Here is a 22,696-nt window from a genome sequence, read left to right on the forward strand (position 1 = left end):
GATATCACTCCAGGTCATGCCGGCAGACCTCATCTCGCTCTCCACGGTGCGTCACCAAGTATGTACAGGGCGACCAGGTTTTCTCATGCCAAGCGGTTGCGTGATGCATGCAACCGCTTGCATGATGGGAGTTTGGTCACACTTAGTCTAGAGGTCTTTCTATACTAATATTATAAAGAGGAAAGATTTGTTTGTTTGTTTGTTTCGAATAGGCTCCGAAACTACTGGACCGATTTGAAAAATTCTTTTTCCATTAGAAGCCGACATTGTCCCTGATGAACATAGGCAAATTTTTTTTAATTTTTTTTTTATTATTTTTTTTTGGTTTCATGTGTGTTTTAATGTTTCCGAAGCGAAGCGAGGGCGGGTCGCTAGTATTTGATAAAGTGGCTCACCAGAAATGTGGAGTATCGACCTCAAGCCATATGTTTATCAAAATAGAAGTTAAAAAACTAATAAATCTGGTAGAAAACTGTCAGGTTTGAACGTGCGCTAAGTACGTACGTGTGCAAAACTTAAATTCCCCTTTGAAACTCGCTAGCTGTGCGATATGCAATTTAGGAGAAGATTATTATAATACCTAATTATAAATACTGTTCCCCGAAAATTCGACCATATGATTATACACAGAAATTATTATGTGCATTCCACTTTGAGACATGACTTCTATCTTAATTGTATAATATATATTGCCCCATCGTTCAAACCAAAACGCATTACCGCCTCACGGGAAAAAGAGGCAGGGTGGTAGTATCTACCTGTGCGGAATCACAATATGCCGTAGAACAAGTCAGTACCACCAGGAAGTATACGTATTAATGCTGGTCTTAGGAATTTTTTTTTTTTTTTTTTATGATTGAAAGTTTACTGGTGGCCCGAAGGCCTTTCCAGTTTCACCAGGACAGGTGGGCGAGCAAAGGCTCAGCCAAGAGGGGTGGGATTTGCTAACAACTGCCCGAGTGCCTCCGAAGGAGACCTAACAACTCAAGAGCAATTGTTTCGCGAATGAATCTACTACCGGATCGGAATCGCGACCCGCTGAGAAGATCCGGCGAGAAACTCAGCGGGCTGATGCATGGGTTAGGTTGCACGTCGATCTCTTTGTCGAGTTCGACGAGTACGGTTACCGGGGTCCCTAAGCCTGCCCCTAGTATTAGAGCTGAAGGCATCTAATGCAAAGGTTATTGGATCTGATGGATCCGTAAGGACGTGTCTAGGGCGTCGACGGTGACTGGCTCCTGCATGATCAGGATTCGGGGAGTAGTCAGCGGCGGCAACGATAAGGCGATTATCATGACGCATAGCCTTATCGAAGTATCGTTCCGACGCTGACTTCATGTATTTCCGAATTGATTCGAGGCCCAGGTCGTCGTGTAGGTCAACGTTCCTCACGAACCACGGAGCCCCGACAGCTAACCTGCAAAAGCGGGATTGTAGGGATTGGAGGGTGTCTATGTGTGTGCGGGCCGCGCGAGCGAACACCACACTCGCGTAAGTCATGACGGGCCTTATGCAAGTTTTGTAAAGTGTCACCTTGTTCCGAAGGGACATTTTACTCCGCTTACAGATCATGGGGTAGAGTCTACCGAGAATAAACGCGGCACGGTCACGGACTGATTTTATATGCGGGCGGAATGTCATCGATGCATCCAGGGTAACGCCCAGGTACTTGACCTTCCTGGCTCAGGGTATGGGTTGTCTAAAGAGAGTAATCGGGGGTGTGTCTTAGGAATTGAGTGCGCACACTGGTTATGTAAGTGATAACTTATATCACTTCTATTTCACAAAGATTTATGTTCTTAAACGAAGTTCAACGCACTAAACGTTAAATCTAAGTAATGTAAAAATTATATATCAATAATCCAAAAAAAATTCGGATTGGTTTCGCAAGTCAGAAGTTAAACGAAAACACAACAAACTTGAAATGCCGCCTGATCGAGCGGGCTCTCCGAATTCAAAAAGGTGCTTTATGATACTGATGCTATGCTAATTGAAATACATACTCACATAAACACTTTGCTCATACTTTGCCAGCACTACTAGTCCGCTTCGACTTTGTTGGCATATTGAACAGCTTTATTTGTCTTTTAATAATAAAGGTGGAATCAATAACATTTGCAGTATTCAGTTTGAAATTTGGAGATGTTCCATTCCCGATCCTGCGGACAGCATGGAAAGCAGTCGACGTCGCCCAAAACACTTCATTTCGGACCCTCCCGATCCACTAACGGTGCTTCTAGGCACTTCAAGCACCGGTCATCGTCTTCGTCGAACACGTCGCTTGCGACGAAGGACTCGACGAGTAAATTAACCCACAGACACAGCCCACTGAGTTTCTCGCCGGATCTTCTCAGTGGGTTGCGTTTCCGATCCGATGGTAGATTCTGCGAAGCACGGCTCTTGCTAGGGTTCGTGTTAGCAACGTCGTCAGGTTTGAGCCCCGTGAGCTCACCTACTAGTTAAGGTTACGCTGGAATAGCCTCTCAAGGCTATCAGCTTAGGTAGGAAAAAAACGGAGATGTTTAAGCTTTCTGGTTCTAGTAATATATATTAGTTGCTTTTTTGAACTGAGTTGAAGGAATCTGTTATTGTCTATTCGTTTAACTGAACGCAGGGCCTAACAATACTTTTGTTGTAAAAATTCAGCGATGTCAATGAACATAAAGCCAAATTGGCCTCTAAAATGTTGGGAGTCCTCAATAGAGCGAAGCGGTATTTTACGCCTAGGCAAGGACTTGCGCTTTAGAATGCACATTCAATATTCTCATCTTCTTACAATGGCATTAAAAAAAAACCAGTGGAAACAATTAATAAACTAGTTTTTGTATGAAACTATAAATTGCGACTTACTTTGTTTTTAATATTTTAACGTGATCTCCATGGTCGATATTTTTTATTTTTTTATTTCTTAGATGGATGGACAAGCTCACGGCTCACCTGGTGATAAGTGGTTACTGGAGCCCATGGACATCTGCAACATAAACGCGCCACCCATCTTGAGATATAAGTTCTAAGGTCTCGGTATAGTTACAACGACTGCTTCACTCTTTAAACCGAAAAGCATTACTGCTTCACGGTATAAATAGGCGGGGTGGTGGTACCTACCCGTGCAGACTCACAAGAGGTCCTGCCACCAGTAATTACGCAAATTATAATTTTGCGGTTTTCATTTTTATTACACGATGTTATTCCTTCACCGTGGAAGTCAATCGTGAACATTTGTCAAGTACGTATTTCATTAGAAAAATTGGTACCCGCCTGCGGGATTCGAACATCGTTGCATCGCTAGATACCAATGCACCGGACGTCTTATCCTTTAGGCCACGACGACTTTAACTGATACTATAGCCACGTTTCCGCGGAACATACACATTGTCGGACACTGTATACCCAAATTATTTAATGATTACATTATATGTAGGTACTATACTATAGCCACGTTTCCGCGGAACATACACATTGTCGGACACTCTGTATACCCAAATTATTTAATGATTACATTATACCATAACACACAAAAAATATAACCTCCAAATTTTTTGATCAAATAACAATGTTAGGTACCTGTGCTTTGGTATAATTGTCATTGCGGGGCTGCGGAAGAATTTGGATTCCCGCGGCCCTGCGCGCACGTGTGGGTGGACACCGGGGTGGTTTTAGCCGGTAGGAGTCCGGCAGGCCCCTCCGCCTTTCCCCAGGCGGAGGTAGTCCTTGAGGATTTCCCCCCGAAAAAAAAAAAAAAAAAAAGGAATAATTGTCATCGCCGCAAGATGAAGTGTTAATTGTTTCTACAATCAAAATTAACATATCCACAGATACATGTTTATTTATTAATGTAGAGTGACATTCTGTAATAAGAAAATCGTTAAAGGAAAAAAATTTTTTTTGTTTTCGTTAAGCGTAGATAACATTAAATATATTTTATGGTTTAATCCAATCCGAGATTAAGTCGTAAAGTGCCCGAAGTTTTAAAGAAGGTCAATAAAATGCAATTTAAAATAAATCTTTTTCGTATACTACTTGGAGTCACTGCGGTCATCCACAGTGCGTTTCCAGAGGTACCTATTTTTTACCACGTACCATCCGGCTATGGAATGAGCTCCCTCCACGGTGTTTCTCGAGCGCTATGACATGTCCTTCTTCAAACGAGGCTTGTATTAAGCGGTAGGCAGCGACTTGGCTCTGCCTCTGGCATTGCTGAAAGGCATGGGCGACGGTAACCATTCACTCACAGACGGCTCACACTCAGGTGGGCCGTCTGCCTACAAAGTTTTGATACTGTAATTATTCTAAATGGCCCGACGATGTCATGGCCGACTTATCTTAAGTGGATACCGAAGCCCATATCACACTCATGCTTTACTCACTTTTACTGATGTCAACACAACTTTAACGAGTGTTTTGCGGCTTCGTTAGCGGTTGATGAACCAGTACCTAGCTCGTACGTAACGACATAATGGATAAATAGTAACTATTGTTTATTTTAAAGATAAATTATGCCAAATATCATGTCTTTTAGAAATATTATGTGTGTGATATCCTTCATTGTCGATATCTTCTTTTATTTGTGCGTTGAATTCAATTTTATGTATATGAATCCTGTTATATGATTGTAAATATTGATGTGAATGACATTCAATATTCTCTTCAAATAATAAGAGCCATAATATTTGCACAACGTTTCCTAGTTAGTAACATTTCGCAAGTACAAATATTGCACCTACATTACTAATTTGCATTACGTCTAAGTTAATAAAATTAATATTTGTTTACCTGATTCCACAAAAAGGCCATGTTCGAGCCACAAACGTATAGTAGAAAGCGATAAACCATGTCTTTGTCAAGGCAATCTAAAATGATTTGTGCGTGTTCTGTGTCGCAAATTGCCTTAAGTTTAATTATATTTATATACATATTACAACACAACAATTACTTTTACAACAACATTTACTTATTTTACAATAAAAGTCAACACCGCAATAAAAAGTTATTCGGTCTAATAAAAAATATGATTTTTATCTACTATTATACATATTTACGACTTACAGACACCTACCTAAGAGTAGAAGCTCATTTATAATTATTATTTTTCTAATCAACTAAACCATATGCTCTTGACTCATCATGAAAATACTTTTGGGTATTTTAGCCCAAAAGCTTCGTGTATAAATTTCGAGTACGGAATAATTTTGCCGTTTCTACGACTAGAGGTACGGTCTAGAACAGAGATTACGAGACTTTTTTCTAATATACCACTTTTAAAATTTGACTGATTCCGGTGGACTATGCCGGTGGTTATTATGCATCATAGATGACGTTTACAGTACATAACTCCGGTGCTTAGTAGAGATACCAATGTATTAGATTACGTAAGTAAGTATTATTTTACGTAGTGTAAGTATTTATTTGATATTAATTTTAGTTTGTTACGATTGTAGATTCATTGGTACCTATTCGTACCTTTATCTGTCATTAGATTTCACTGTTACTATCTCCACATATACAAATTGGATGAATTTTTGCGTTTTTTATCTACAAAATGACTAAATATCTAATTGTTGGAATTGGAGGAGGCCTTTACTCGAGGAGAGGTTCTTGCAAATGAGTAATAGAAGAAAAATAGATAAAAAATGTATGTATTATCTTTCTGGTCGTTCCCTCAATGCTGAGGATCGTGACTGTATGTTAATCTTCTCCACTCGGTCCGATTCTGCGTCATATGTACCGCTCCTCGTATCTGGCCTCCAGCCACCTCCTTGAGTTGGTCCACCCATTTAGCTGGCGGTCTTCCTCTAGCGCGCTTCCCCTCCATTTGTCCGAGAATGATGAGTTTCTCCAGGCTGTGCAATGGGGATCGCATTATGTGCCCAAAGAAACTCCGGATCCTTTCCTGGCACATAGTAGCAGGCGCCTTGTGACCTTCAGCTCTTCGAGAATGGAAACATTGGTTCTCATAGCTGTCCAAGCATTATGTATGCATTATAACCAGTAGGAGTAGTAATCGTACCAATATAATAGGGATCAAAAAGTACTAAATAAAATTAAGTCTTCTCCTATGAAATTGCTGTAAAGTATGCAGGAAGTTAGTAATTTTTTATTTCTATCATTCAAAATACCTATATGTATCCTAGGTAGCTCTCTCAGCATCTCTGGCAGCACATTAGTAATTTTTCAATGCCCTTCTTGAAGAAGTCAGGTGTACTGGAGTCAATAAACTCTTCAAAGGCATTTTGTATTGCCTCTCGGGTACTGTATTTTTCCCCGTCAAGAAGTTGTCCAAACTTTGGAAAAAGTAGAAATACGTCAACACAAGGTCTGGTGAATAAAGTGGATGACGCAAAACTTCCAACCCTAGCTTTTGTAGCTTAGAGCTGTCTGTTGTCGGGCGGGGTCGTGTAAAATCAGCGGGGACGAGCAATTAACCAAGACTAGCCGGAGATTCACGTGCTCTGCATCATTTTGTCCAGGGTAAGTTTTCGTTTGGGGCATTGTCAAGGTGCTGAACTAAGTTCTAACGCACAGGACGACCGCTTACGTTTAAAAAGAATCATTATGAAGAGGTGAGTGAATTCATTGATTCATTCATTCATTGAATTGTTATTCATTTTCTTTTCAACGCACGGCACGATATGGTTCAAGACCGAGGTTCGTTTCTGTGTCACGCAAGATATATCTTGACACGTTCATCGCGCTGGTGATCGTTCAGTTCGTTTGGCACCCACTTATCAATATTTTTTACCTTCGCAATTTAACGCAAATGGACCATAATTGTTTTGTAGATAACGTTGAAGCTGCCAAAAGCTGTCGCCAACTTAGCGGTAAATTGAATATCGTCAGCTAGCACTACGGCCTTTAATTCATCGTTGTTGATTTTAGTTTTTGGGACGACCACGGGATTCAGTTTTTAAATCAAAGTTTCCATGACGGAAGCGTTTAAACCAATAGCGAGACGTGCGTTTATTTATACTCGTAGTGTTGACTCGGAACACGTCACTAATGTTATGAGCCGTTGGTGCGGCATTGCTGCCGCGACGGAGCCCGTATTACATGATTACTTCTAATTTATTGTGTCCATATTGACGTAAAATGTAGTGAAACCAAATAGTAAACATGACTAAATTTGAAAACAATATTTCATATTTCAACATTAAAATTAATTTGAATTTAGAATTTATTTACCAGCTATAAATAGGTAAATTGTTTCATAGGTTTTGTTAGATAGACGGTCGTGGTCGTGGTATCAGAGCCCATTTTATTTAACAAAAAGAATACTGTCCACTTTAAATGGTAGAATTTTTTTTTTATAGCTTAGATGGATGGACGAGCTCACAGCCCACCTGGTGTTAAGTGGTTACTGAAACCCATAGACATCCACAACATAAATGTGCCACCCTCCTTGAGATGTAAGTTCTAAGGTCTCAAGTATAGTTACAACGGCTACCCCACCCTTCAAACCGAAACGCATTACTGCTTCACGGCAGAAATAGGCAGGGTGGCGGTACCTACCCATGCGGACTCACAAGAGGTCCTACCACCTGTAAAAAATTGTATTTGTTTTATATAACGACTACCCGCCTTTCACATAGGAGCGCATGAGAGCTCCCCGTGTGGGATCACAATACACTACCTGGCAAAGCCCATCTCTCCTGGCTGAGCCTGTGCTCGCCCATCTGTCCTGTTGAAGCTTGAAAAGCCTCCGGGCCACCAGTAATCCTTCCTTCATAATTTTTTTAATAACACTAAACGACATGGGTAGATGAGCCTATCACCCGACTGGTGTGAAGCCGCATACCGAAATCCACAGCCATCACGTTTTTTTTTTTTTTGCTTAGATGGGTGGACGATCTCACCACAGCCCACCTGGTGTTAAGTGGTTACTGGAGCCCATAGACATCCACAACATAAATGCGCCACCCACCTTGAGAATAAGTTCTAAGGTCTCAAGTATAGTTACAACGGCTGCCCCACCCTTCAAACCGAAACGCATTACTGCTTCACGGCAGAAATAGGCAGGGAGGTGGTACCCACCCGCGCGGACTCACAAGAGGTCCTACCACCAGTACTCACAAGAGGTCCTACCACCAGTACTCACAAGAGGTCCTACCACCAGTACAATGACACCACCTCCCTTGAAACCTGAAGCCCACTATTGTTTCGTGGCAACAGTTCGGATATGCATCACCTGTTAATATTAAATGCTCAGATCGCATGATACCGCGTATTGATAGATTTTTACACTTTTATAAAAACCAGACTAGATTATTGTGAGAAAAAAACTCATGGTCAGATAATAATTACATTATTCAAATTTGTTTTCAACCTATAATGGGGCTAATCGACAACAACAGTTTAACAGCAAATTTTACACTACTCAACAATTCTTCGTAAGTACATACACGTAGTACATTATCTACACGTGAGATTTTTCTGTTTACTGCAGATTTAAAGTGTGAATGATAACAGTATACGTACAGAGAAGGTCAATGTAGTCACAATTTTTTTTAACAAAACCTAGATAGATTAATGACTATACCGGTGGTTCTTGAAAGTTAACATTACTTAACCTGATGTTTGAAATTTCTTTAATGTACCTAAACATTTTTACTGTCTACAAATATTTTAACATAAATAAAAGTAATTACTTTAAGGAACTTTCAAGTTGGAATGGTGAAATACTTCAAAACTAACGTGTATGCAAGCATTTTTTAGTGTTCATTTCATACAGCTTTCAGATAAAATCAACTAAACTCAATTCTATGCAAAATATTTAATTATTTAAATCTATAATGGCCTCACTCCACAAGGCAGAGGAATTCTGTAGGTATAATTTTAAAATCTGTGTCTTGAAATCGTTATATTTTTTCCTTTTTTTCTCTTAGATGGATTATTTATTTATTTATTTACTAGCTTTTGTCCGCGACTTCGTCCGCGTGGTATATTACTTTGGTATAACGCTAAATTTTTCCCGAGTCTTCATTTACGTAGAAAGTGAAAATATTTTTGAATAATAGAATGTTAAGGAGCTATTTAAGGTACCAAAATCACGCTTTCTAACCGACTTCAAAAGAGGAAGCTATCAATTCGACATCATTTTTTATCTATGTATGTTCACCGATTTCTCGAGAATGCTCGAACCGATTCTGACAATTCTTTTTTCTTCTTTTTGTTCGAAAGAGTAGACTTCCCGAATGGTCCTGTAATCATCAAGATCTGATGATGGGATCCTGGAGAAATCCAGAAAAATCTATAATTGTCAAAACCTATCTTGAAGTGATTTAGGTGTTTCAATGTTGTAATGAATAATGTATTTATCTGGATAGGGATTAATATCATCTTTATAAAAACACCTTCACAAATAATGATTTATTTTAGAACAAATTTGTTTAGCATAAATAACGGTATAGTGAGCCAACCTTTAAATATAGACATATGCTGTAGCGGTTTTTTTTTTTAGATCTTATAAAGGGGAACAATTCTCTCATACATTACTTTAGCGAAGCTTTAACCGTTTCCGCAGCACACGCAGCGGAAGCTCTCAAAAGGGAAAAATACCCCGATTTTGAAACATTCTTTATTGTTGCTCCGCTTGTATTGGTCTTAGCATGATGTTATATAGCCTATAGCCTTTCTCAATAAATGGACTATCTAACACTGAAAGAATTTTTCAAATCGAACCAGTAGTTCCTGCGATTAGCGCGTTCAAACAAACAAACTCTTCAGCTTTATAATATTAGTAAATATTTATTTATTTACTTATTTAGTGTACTTAACGTAGGCATGGGTGGGACAAATGTTATTGACATACAGTATAGATACATACTTTTACTTATTATCACAAGTCATTATTGAACTCACTAACCCTCAGACACAGCCCACTGAGTTTCTCGCCGGATCTTCTCAGTGGGTCGCGTTTCCGATCCGGTGGTAGATTCTGCGAAGCACGGCTCTTGCTAGGGCTCGTGTTAGCAACGTTGTCAGCTTTGAGCCCCGTGAGCACACCTACTAGTTAAGGTTCCGCTGAAATAGCCTCTCAAGGCTATCAGTTTAGGTAGGAAAAATAAATAAATGAACTCACATCTCGCTGCATCGATAGACTCCCGTGACCACTTAAAATGACTTAAATCGATGAGTAAAACCACTTTTAAGATTTAATCTAGTTAGCCTTTTTTTTATTGTTATTATATATTATTACATAAAATCGGGACGCGATCTCGTTCATCAAAATTATGCGAAAAAGTCGTATTGATATTCGAAATTAAATAATTACTATGTGCTCTCCAAATAGGTAGATTCACATTTTTTATCTCGCCTTGTACTTATTTTAGGCAGTCATCGAAATACATATTTCGCTCCGTGTCCTGATTTGACTTATTGACATTTTGTTTTATATTTGTTTTACGTGATGATCACGTAGTCCCGCAGCTCATTGATGATACTCATCACGTAAGCAAATGGTTGGCGACTAATCGTATTCAATAGTAATAGCGGCACATTTTATGTAATTTATGCAAGTAAAATTATGTAATATTTGTATTGTCGACAACAGGGTTAACGATTTGAAATATTTGTTGGATTTAAAAAAAAAACTAATAGTATGAATCTCTTGAAATGACTTGAAAGTCTGATTGGATTGTTATCGGGCGTATTCTTTTGGCGGCGTTTGAACAGTGGGAAGGACAAGCCATTAAACAATACAATTGAGGCTTTGATTTCATGTCTCAAAGTGGGTTGCAACATTGATGTCAATGGGCTCTAGTACTATTTAATGCAACATGGACAATGTATCGTTCAATCAATTAAGTATTATATAAAAGAACGAGCAATGGATGCGTTAATTTCTTGTATATACCACGCGTTAAATCATTATCGTACTAAAATACATAAATCTGTTTGATGTACAATGAATATTGCAATTTCAATCTTGGATCCCACAATCAACACGCATAGTCCTGTCTGTCATAACACCACGTCCTTCTTCAAACGAGGCTTGTGGAGAGTATTAAGCGGTAGGCAGCGGCTTGGCTCTGCCCTTGGCATTGCTGAAGTCCATGGGCGACGGTAACCACTCACCATCAGGTGGGCCGTATGCTCGTCTGCCTACAAAGGCAATAAAAAAAAAACCAACGACCACAGACAGTACTAGTAAATTCAATTTTAATTCTTGTTCAGTACCTTTATTAAAAAACATTTTTTTAGAGTACATTATATGTATGTACGTAATGTTATTTAAAAGAAACAAAATTAAATGAAAGCGATACGGAACGGCGTTCGTTTTTATTTTTGCATATTCTTTAAAGTGTTTATAATTAAGTTAAAAATTTAGTTTAAATTAACCTAAAGTTTCTCTTCTAGATATTCTAATTTGATGACCTCTGATTGGAAATAGAAGCATTTCAATCTTAAGCGGCCCAAGTTCATCTGCTTCGATTCTATAAGACCTGGAGATGGTTGAGACAATGCTCTTCATTATCAACATGCCGAAGTTCCGTCCTGTGTTACCAAAAAAAAAAATTGTCATAGAAGTTTTTTTTTTTCATTTGTTGTAGATTGGCAAACGGATTACAACTACAACTGGCGAACCTTGAACTATGTAATCGAAAACAAAATAGTAATAACGACTGACCTTTGAATTTGAACGAATATCTGCTTCATGACAGTTTATGGATTCTTACAACAAGGTCATGTCCATCCAGTTAATACATTATAATTTAAGACCGCTAACTACAAGAGTGTAGGAGAGCAATAACAAGAATGTTTTGATGCAGGATCTTATTTACCGATGCAGTTCCTGGATCCGTGGCTGAAAGGCAGGAACGCAGCCGGATGCCTATTCAAAGACCTTTCCGGTAGAAATCTGTCGGGATCGAACTCATCAGCGTCGGGACCCCATACTGCTTTGGACCGGTGTATGGCAAAAGGCCCGACTACAGCCCCGATTCCAGCTGGCAATGTCACTCCACAGCGTGCTGGGAATTCAAAAATGCCGTGTCATATGTCTGGACAAGACTTCTTAATATTTAGTGGCACTTTAAAATGCATTGGTTAGTTTGCTTACGGAGGTACGTATCCTTGTGAACGTTACGGGCAATAATCGGGACCACGGTATAAAGCCTCATGCTTTCCTTCAGTACTCTCTCTAAATATTGCATTTTTGCTACGTCAACTTTGTCGGCGCCTCGTTTCGAGTCTCCGAAGATTGTTCTCTGCCTACAATTTTGATAGGTTCACATAAAATGGATTTCATGAAACTATTAAAAACAACCAATCCCTTAAAACTTTAATGCCTAAATATACTCACTCAAGATAAACTTTTTCTTGTACGTTCTGATGTATTCCTATCAGTACAAGAGTGTACGCAATTACAAGCGCTGTAGTGTCGTTGCCGGCGATTGTAATCGAATCGATATGTTCTCGAAGCTGTTCGTCAGTAAATTCTATTTCACGACCGAAAAGCATATCAAGAACGGGTCGAACTTTCCCTGTCGGAAGTAAATGAATTTAAAAAAAAGGTTTACAGAAATATCGGCATTGTGATGTGTAAGGGCTTCGGTATCCGCGTTAACCCAGGTGTGCTGTCAGCTCGTTGACCCGATGTATTATGAGACTGGATTTAAAAAAAAAAAAGACTTTGCTAATTAATAAAACTCGTAAGATTAATAGACTTTAGAATTTTCATCCATTACCACCATTCTCAGTCTACTACAAATCACTGTCGGATTTGATTTTGTTATTAACTTTAAGTTTTTTTCCATTATTTTTTAGGGTGGCACACTTTATAGATCCCGGGCGTTGAACCTTAAAAAACTCCATTGTCATTATATTACAAAAAAAAAACATCTTTCTTTGTAGACATCATGCCACAAGTTTAAGCATTAGTTATATCTATTAATACAATAATGACAATCAATCGTATTTGTACATTATTATGTTAGTAACAGATAACGATTTGATATAATTAATAATAATTTACCCGTATATTGATCTGTACCGTCATTTTTCTTTCTTTCATATTCAAGTCTTCTTTTCTTAACAACCTGAAAGAGCTTTATTTTTTATTGCTTATATAGGTAGACGAGGTCACGGCCAACCTTGTGTTAAGTAGTCACCGGACCAATAAACAAGACAAGAGTTCTAAATCTCAGTTTTTACAATAGAACGGCTGTTCCACCGTTTAAACCGAATCGTATTAGTTACTACTTCACGGCAAAAATAGACAGGGCGGTGGTACCTACCCGTGCGGGCTTACAAGACGGCCTACTAACAGCTTAGTTGGTTATCTAAAGTATTGAATTGTTAAGTGAATTTGATTTAATGTGAGAAAAAATAAAGAATATCTTTATACTGTTGTTAACACATAGATATATATTTAGTATACTTTAATTTCACATGTAAATAGGTAATGATTCCAAAAGACTACACGCGATACGCAATAAATTTAAATTTAAGTACAACTAAATAAATTCTGTAGGCAGCCGCTTGGCTGTGCCCCTGGCATTGCTGACGTCCACGAGCGACAGTAACCACTATCAAGTGGACCGTATGCTCATCTCCCAACAAGGGCAATAAATAAAAACCTACGCTGAAACTCTAACATACCTCATCTGTGAACTTGTGAGTGAGATCTATGTTGTCCTTCTGCTGTTTACTATAAGATGTTAAATTAAAAATGCAGTCTGGTTGAAGCCATACTTTAAAAAAGCGCATGTTTAGTATTGTCATAACTGTATGCCGAGCTCGCAAGTAAGGAGTGTCGGGAGAACGCTGAACATCCATTCGTTCGCCCATCGCTGTTTCTGTGCAATACAATAAATAAATTGAATAAAATTAATCGAGAAGTAATGCAATAATCTAAGAGTGACACAGAATAAGGCACCTTATCTTCTATATATATATATTGCTGTTCGTTAGTCTCGTTAAACTCGAGAACGGCTGGAACGATTTGGCTAATTTTGGCCTTCAATTATTTGTGGAAGTCCAGGGAAGGTTTAAAAGGTAGATAAATATGAAAATGCTCGGAATGAAATAAAAATAACAATTTTGTTTTTCCTTTTATGTGTCCCCCGTCGGACGGATTCCTTTTGTTTGTTTTAAGTTTATTTATTACAAAAATTTTGGTCTTTTATTTATCGATTGAGGCACTACGAAGTCTGCCGGGTCAGCTAGTAATAAATAAATATTTACTAACAATCACGCCACGTTTTGGTCCACTGGTCCCGTGATAAGTTCGTAAAGAACTTGTGTTACAGGTACCAGATAACGGAAATAAATGTAAGATTTTTATTATACACATACATATATTTAATATACATCCATAACCTGGAAAAGACATTTATATTTATCATGCAAATATCTTTCCTTGGCGGGATTCGAACCCGCGACCCCCTTGTGTAGTGACCATGTCACTTACCACTACACCAGACGGCTTATCCAAACAGACCAGACACTTATATTATTCGTTTTCTTTTCTTTATTCCCTTCGAAAGCACACGGACTTACGATCTATCTGACCCGGTGCATGGTTTCCGATGTTCGTGGTCATCAGTAATGCCATGAACATAGCTGAGTCGCTGATTGCGATTGAGGACCATTTTTGAACCTCGTTTGAAAAAGGTTATGGTCGTAGCGTTCAGACAAAATCACGGAGCGAATTTCATTCAAGAGCTTAGTGGTAGAATCAAAAATCAACTCCGGGAATGGACTGTAGATGAAGGCAGTGTCACTTTCACATTGTCTTTGAGGTTTATAAGCCTGTCGGTCTCTGTCTTACTACACTGTTAAAAATATAGAAAGTAAAAAAAAAACTTGACAGGTGTCAAGGGACACCCGGATGGAACGAAGCTCCTTCCTATTAACTATTACATTGTATTCCTATTATAAAATTAGGAATTGTAATAAATTTTTTTTTAAGTTGTTATAATATTTTGTTTATTATATTATTTTGTTTAGTAATAATATTTTGTTTATTAAAAAAGATTCATTACTATTTTCGTTTCAATTCGTTACAACTTTTCGTCTAAAATTTTTTCGTCTAGCCCCCTTTCGCAACGCGCGATAAGGAACTTCGTTTCAAAAGTTAGTATATTTTAAAGATAACTTACCGAACACTATGTCTAATGTACAAGCGGTTATGTATTTAAGAACATCGAACTCTCCTTTATTTGCTTTTTCGTTAAGTCGTTCGACAAGGATGTCAGCTTGTGCGGATATCATTTGTAGATATTGTTCAACAACTTTATTATGGAACACTGGTAATAGTACTTTTCTATGCGATTTCCATAAACAAACTGAAATTAAATATGCTATGTAATTTATCTAAGAATAGATTGGATTTCATAGCTATGAATGAGTTAGGTATATTTATTTCCTTGTTTTATTTAATATCACTAATTGTTAAATTAATTTCCGGAAAAGTGAGAGCTTAAAAGATAATGAAAGTTACAGAATTAAAATATAAGATGTATATGGAGTAATTTGTTAGAGTAAAATCTGCTAAAATGATAATAATACTATTATGTAATATGAGTGGAACTAATTTCATGAAAAAAAGATTATTTTATTAATAAATGGGAAAGTGTTATTTATGAGGCTTAAAAGGATAATTAGGCACAGTTACTCAAATATGAAAGCAAAATATTTGAATCATATTCTTTGTTAGTTACATTTCGCAAGTTGACAATTGCTTCATTATTACACTTACGTCACTAGTTTGCATTACGTATAAGTTAATAAAGATATGTTTACCTGGAGCCACGAAAAGGCCATGTCCGAGCCACGGTCGTAAGAACCGATAAACCACGTCTTTGTCAAGGCAATTTTCTAGAACTACTTGTGCGTCCTCTGGGTCGCCTATCGCTGTGATATAATTGTAAAAGTATTTACATTTTTACAGCTAATAAAATGTTTCGTGTCGATTATTTTGTAAGTCCAATTTCTGCGTTATTAATGTGACTTTACTAAATAGGCATTTCCTATTCAATATAATATAGGAATTAAAAAACTAGAAAAGAAGCCTTCAAATTACACAATTCTAAATAAGTAACAAGTGAACAATTTATTTATTTAATACGTATATTTCATTTCTTTTGTAGATTTATCTAAGCTTATTTGTGATTAAGCTTTTATTTATTCCTCAGTAACTATGTGGACGTATGTTTGTAATTTTAATGATACATGTTAACTTATATTCGGTTTATTTTTAATTATTTTTATTGCCCGTGCAGGCAGACGAGCATACGGCCCACCTGATGGTGAGTGGTTACCGTCGCCCATGGACTTCAGCAATGCCAGGGGCAGAGCCAAGCCGCTGCCTACCGCAAAATTATGTATAATTATTATTATTTTTGGAATGCACTATAAATAAATTACGTATGAATAGAACTACATAATCCCCCGGTAACCGTACTCGTCGAACTCGACAAAGAGGTCGACGTGCAACCTAACCCATGCATCAGCCCGCTGAGTTTCTCGCCGGATCTTCTCAGTGGGTCGCGATTCCGATCCGGTAGTAGATTCATTCGCGAAGCAATTGCTCTTGAGTTGTTAGGTCTCCTTCGGAGGCGCTCGGGCAGTTGTTAGCAAATCCCGCCCCTCTTGGCTGAGCCTTTGCTCGCCCACCTGTCCTGGTGAAACTGGAAAGGCCTTCGGGCCACCCGTAAACTTTCAATCATAAAAAAAAAAAAAGAACTACATAATAGTTTTCGAACGGTCGTGACATACGGACGTACGGGCTGAATTAAATTATAAGGGTTCCAATTTCTGTTTTAGGTTACAGGAACTATACGCACAAATCAGCATTCCGTGTGGAAAAGCTGTATTTCTTCGCTTAATTTTTTTCGTGTACATAGCACCGTTAACATTTCAATAAATTGTAGCGTTAATCAAGAATAATCATAAGACTCTGGTGTGCGACCCCAGTCATCGTTCTATTTAGTAACCCCTCTTGCCTTTGATATTTGTGGTATGGCATCGTTCCATGTAAACAATACCGTTTTTACCATAAGGGCACACGGGGCCCGTGCCCAATGCCCCCATTCTCAGGGGGGCCCGAAGGACCGACAATTTCTTTCACACGCTTATTCTCAAAACATTTTTGTCGGGCACATTACACTTTTTTCACAAATCAGTAATCAGAAGGTATTTACAAGGCATATACTATGCCTATAATAGAAGATTTTGCTCAAAAGACATCCCGAAAGAAACCGTTATCGAAATCGTAACCAAAAAACCAGCAGCATTCTAATATCAATAATGACATATTATATCATACTGTATTTGATTACCTATAATAAATGGTCATACTCAGTAAAAAAATGTTATTATAATTCGCTTTTTTACTTTCCAAAAGGGCCTCAAATTCTTGTGTGCCCAAGGGCCCCATCCTAGTTTAAGACGTCCCTGCATGTAAAGTTAGCATTATCTTGCAAAACTACTTAACGTGGGCGGCGCCGTTTACGTTGTGATGTCTATGAGCTCCAGTGATCATTAAACAAGATTGGCCGTGAGCTCTAAAATAAAACACAAACGGCAGCATTTTCACGATGTGTCTATCATGTCATGTTTGACCTCAGACTTATGAGGTCTGATCTGAATCATTATCTAACAAAAGAGTAACGGCGATTTATTTGCGATACGCGCTGCGATAGTTGTTTTGTTTTGCGTATTATTATTAATTTAATTTTAATGTATTAGTCTACTATACTCACCGACGTATAACTTCGGACCGAGCCATAGTTTTGCGGAGCCTTTGTGTTTAATAGCAATATCAGCGATGTCTTCGAGGCTTTTTAGAATTTCTGTAATAAAACCATAGTATTATGGTTCAATACTTACACTGGAATTTCTGTATTGTAACTATTCTCTGCAATTTTGAGATAAACACCTTTTTTTTTTAAATCCATTGTTTTCTTTTAGTGAAATACATGGAGCTTACAAAAAAAAAAAATTCCAAAAAAGAACACTCGTTTACTATTTACGTTTTTTTCATACTTATTTTGAAGTCGTGCGTGGTAGTCTAGCAGTGATTCTCAACCACTGTTCCGCGGCACTTTTGTGTGCCGCCAAATTTCAAAAGTGTGCCGCCAAATTTTGCGAATATATAATAATGTTAATATTATTAAATTATACAATTTTAAAAGAAAAATATTTTAAACATGAACATATATTTAAATCCACAAAAAAAAATTTATAGTATATTTTAGTTTATTTCGTATATTAAAATTTTTTGATAAACTATTTATGCAGTGTGTTGTAGTAAGTAAATAATTTTTATCTTTTTTTTTTGTGTGCCGCCAAATTTTGAAATCGTTAAATAAGTATGTGCCGCAACAAAAAAAAGGTTGAGAATCACTGGTCTAGAGGTTAAGACATAGGACCTACTGTTTGTATCGAGCTATGACTTTTCCTGATCAGATACGTAACTAAGGTCACGACCACGAATAGCTTCCAATTTCAAAAAGATAACATGATATAATAAAAATCTAATCCGCAATAATTATGATTTGTGCAATAAATACACAATTGAGACACGGAACTCAAATGTCAAAGTGGATGGCGGAATTCATGTTGTAATATCTATATAAAAACTAAATGATGATATAAGTTTAGTAATATTTTGTATTAGGTATTAGGTATATTTATCCCATGGGTGTCGATCGTACATATCAAATAAAAATTTTATGCTATTATAAAATAAGTATTTTTTTTACAGCAACCACAGAGCGTAGAAAATATTTGTAATACACTAAGTGCATTTTCAGATATCTATTATTTATTATTCATGTTATACAACGGCTGTGTTAGCGTGGAGATTAGACGTTTGGGTGACTAGAGATTGAGGTAACAGCAAATACGATTTTTTGCCAAAACACTTATCAAGAAATTTAACATCACGACGTACATAGTGTTTCTCGGAAAATTTAACAGACAGGGAATTAAAGAAGATTCGTCGAAATACAGTAAATGTATGTTGTTTAAAGATCAAGTAATTTATAAGGATATTTCATAGTAATAGGCTGGGAAAAAAGTCTTTTCGCATTATAGTATGTATGAACTTGTAATAAAATCTCTTTGGATAAATTATTTGTATCTGGCTGGTTTTGGTATCATTGAAAGTTTAAATTTTTGTGAAGATAATTCCAAATTCAAATTAGGAAAATATATGTTTTTTATTTATTTTTCGTACTTTCAAGATGAGTGAATCTAATGAAGAAATTCGATACATTTTATAATTGTACTACAAAAAAGGAAAAGAGGCAACGCAAGCCGCGAAAAAAATTTGCGATGTTTATGGACCTAGTGCAGTGTCTGTGAGAGTAGCACAAATTTGGTTTAAGTAAGCGTTTTCAGTCCGGAAATTTTGATGTCAAAGATGCACGTCGCTCCGGTCCTACTTACTGGGCCCTGGGCCCTATTACGGATAAAATCGATGCCATTTTTGAAAAAATAGAGCAAGATCGGCATATCAGTAGTTACGACGTAGCTGAAGAACTGGGAATTGACTACAAAACAATTTTGGCGCATTTGAAAAAAACTGGGTACACAAGAAAGCTCGTTATTTGGGTACCTCACGAGCTCACTGAAAGAAACCTAATGAACCGTGTACTCATTTGTGATTCTTTATTACGACGTAATGAAACCGAACCATTTTTGAAGAAGTTGATAACTGGTGATGAAAAGTGGATCACGTACCACAAGAACGTGCGAAAAAGGTCGTGATCAAGGGTCAGTCAAGCTTCACAGACTGTGGCGAAACCTGGGTTCACTCGCAACGAGGTGATGCTGTGTGTGTGGTCGGACTGGAAGGGCATTATTCATTATGAGCTGTTGCCACCAGGCAGGACCATCGATTCTGAACTCTACTGCAAACAGCTGATGAGATTAAAGCAAGAAGTTGAGAGAAAGCGGTCGGAATTGATCAACAGAAGCGGTGTGGTTTTTCATCATGATCACATCAAACATCTTTAGCCACTCAGGAAAAATTAAGAGAGCTTGGCTGGGAGGTGTTAATGCATCCGCCATGTAGTCCTGACCTTGCACCTTCAGATTTCCACCTGTTTCGGTCTCTTCAGAATTCTTTAGGCAGTGTCAGGTTAATATCACGAGAGGACTGCCAAAACCAATTGTCGCGGTATTTTGATCAGAAGCCCCAAAATTTCTATAGCAATGGGATCATGTCCCTACCTACAAGATGGCAAAAAGTTATCGAACAAAATGGTACCTACATACTTTAGTTAAATGTAAATAAATTATATTAAAAAAACGTTGTGAATTTTCTTAAAAAATGCGAAGAAACTTTTTCCCCAACCTATTACATATATTAAAATATTTAAAAACTAGCTTTTGCCCGCGACTCCGTCCGCGTGGAATAGTTACTTTGGCATAACGCTAAATTTTACCGTCACTTCATTTTCGTAGAAAGTGAAAATATTTTTGAATTATAGAATGTTAAGGAGCTATTTAAACCCCTATTTTGAAACATTCTTCATTGGTGCTCCACTTGTATTGGCCTTACCGTGATGTTATATAGCCTATAGACTTCCTCAATAAATGGGCTATCAAACACTGAAAGATTTTTTCCAATCGGACCAGGAGTTACTGAGATTAGCGCGAAAAATCCCAAACAGCTAAAACTATAGTCAATTGGATTGGATATTGCCGTGACCGTCAGTAATACAGTGCTTTTTTTTTTTAGCCTACCTAAGCTGGTAGCCTGGTGCGGCTATTCCAGCGTAACCGTAACTAGTAGGTGAGCTCACGGGGCTCAAACCTGACGACGATGCTAACACGAACCCTAGCAAGAGCCGTGCTTCGCAGAATCTACCACCGGAACGGAAACGCGACCCACTGAGAAGATCCGGCGAGAAACTCAGTGGGCTGTGTTTGAGAGTTAATTTACTCGTCGAGCCCTTCGTCGCAAGCGACGGGTTCGACGAGAACGGTGACCGGTGCTTGAAGTACCTCGCAGCACCGTTAGTTGATCGGGAGGATCCGAGATGACGTGTTTTGGGCGACGTCGGCTGCTTTCCATTCTGTCCGTAGGATCGGGAATGTAGTTACCGGCGGCCACGATGAGAGGGTTCTCGTGTCGTGCCGCTTTATCGAAGTGGCGCATCGACGCCGACTGTAGATACTTACTGATGGACTCTAAGTCCAGGTCGTCATGGAGGTCGACGTTCCTGACGAACCACGGGGCTCCGACGGCTATCCTGCAAAAACGGGATTGAATGATTTGGAAGGATTTTAAGTGAGTGCGGGCCGCGTGAGCGAACACTACACTTGCATAGGTCATGACGGGGCGTATGCAAGTTTTGCAGAGTGTCACCTTATTTCTAAGGGAATACAGTGCAACGGTATTACAGTACTCAGGATTGGAACTTCATTACTGAACCGGTAGATGGCGATGAAGAAGCTAGATTTTGAGATTTTTTGACAAACATTTTTTTAATATTTCGTAAAAAAATATATTTTTTTCTTAATAAAAAGTATCCTATGTTACTTCTAATACCTCCAAAAATATGTGTATAAAGTTTCATGATGATCGGTTGAGTAGTTTTCGCGTGAAAGCGTAACAATCAAACTTACATTCACATTTATATATTTGAGATTACACTGATTTCATTTATAACCAAAGTTGAAAATCGCTTTATTTGTCGAGCTACTGGCCAAATGCATTTTTATGTAAATGAAATGAAATTTAAGAACCACTCAAAAGATTTGTTAAGGGTCTCATTTATTGTTTCGTTATTTCACGACGAAAAAATTTAAGTCCCTAATTAACAGAATATATATATATACCTACACATTTTCATTGCCTAAGCTCAGAGCCCACCTGGTATTAAGTGGTTACTGGAGCCAATAGACATCTAAAACGTAAATCCGCCACCCGCCTTGAAATATGAGTTCTAAGGTCTAAGGTACTAATTTATTAGTAAGAACATATAAACAGAGAGAGAAATATATAACAACATGTTAAACATAGTACGAAAGCGACAAAGAGCCTTAATCTCAAAATCACAGTCAAATTGATCGAACTACACTTTATGTAATAATCGCTAAGATCGGACCACATTAAGTGGAGTCTGTGCTCTCACCTGTCTTCAAAGGTAATAAATATGAGCATACACCATTTAAGCAATCTAGTAATAACAGTAAAATAGGTATATACGTACTTTGTGTGTCTCCAATAAAAAGTGTAGCATTTCCTAGTATTGGTAAAGTTGGTGGTACAGGCAGAGACGCCGTCATTTTATTCATTCTTTTTGATTTGTTTGTCCAATATAACCAGTATAAACTTGCGACAAAAAACAGCAACAGTAGAATTATCATTTTTCCTGGTTCCCTAACATAATTCGAAAAATAAAGTTAGAAAGATTTCTTAATAGGTTTTCGGCAATTGTCGACGAATTGCTCAATGATCAGATTTTTGCTTCAATAAGTGACTCATTTATAGTACTTGAAAATTCATCATTTTTTTTTAATGAAATAATTAATTTCACGTAAGTTGAGATAGATTGAAAAAGTTGTTAGACTTTCGTCAAGCTTATAAATTGAGCACGGCACGCGCAGATGAAACTAATGAAAACACGTGAAAATTAAACTATTGCAAGCTCATGGTAATTAATTATCGAAAACTCACGATTTTTATTTCAGTGAGAATAAATCTGTTTCTTCACTGTCTTTTTTCGTATGTTATTAGACG

General features: G+C 37.7%; 1 protein-coding gene across 1 annotated transcript; it reads right to left on the bottom strand.

Moving 5' to 3' along the window:
* Positions 1 to 11,249: 11,249 nt before the first annotated feature.
* On the bottom strand, positions 11,250 to 22,402 carry LOC114251446 (cytochrome P450 4C1). Its single transcript, XM_028185705.2, has 10 exons — positions 22,167 to 22,402; positions 17,703 to 17,792; positions 15,742 to 15,852; positions 15,099 to 15,284; positions 13,597 to 13,793; positions 12,971 to 13,034; positions 12,299 to 12,479; positions 12,056 to 12,207; positions 11,778 to 11,966; positions 11,250 to 11,490 (listed from the first exon to the last, which is right to left on the bottom strand). Exons 1-10 carry the CDS (start codon positions 22,321 to 22,323, stop codon positions 11,330 to 11,332), a joined length of 1,488 nt encoding a protein of 495 aa, XP_028041506.2. The 5' UTR covers positions 22,324 to 22,402; the 3' UTR covers positions 11,250 to 11,329.
* Between the last annotated feature and the right edge of the window lie 294 nt (positions 22,403 to 22,696).

This window comes from Bombyx mandarina, chromosome 03 (genome assembly GCF_030267445.1).
Source record: "Bombyx mandarina strain Sakado chromosome 03, ASM3026744v2".
Classification (NCBI taxonomy): domain Eukaryota; kingdom Metazoa; phylum Arthropoda; class Insecta; order Lepidoptera; family Bombycidae; genus Bombyx; species Bombyx mandarina.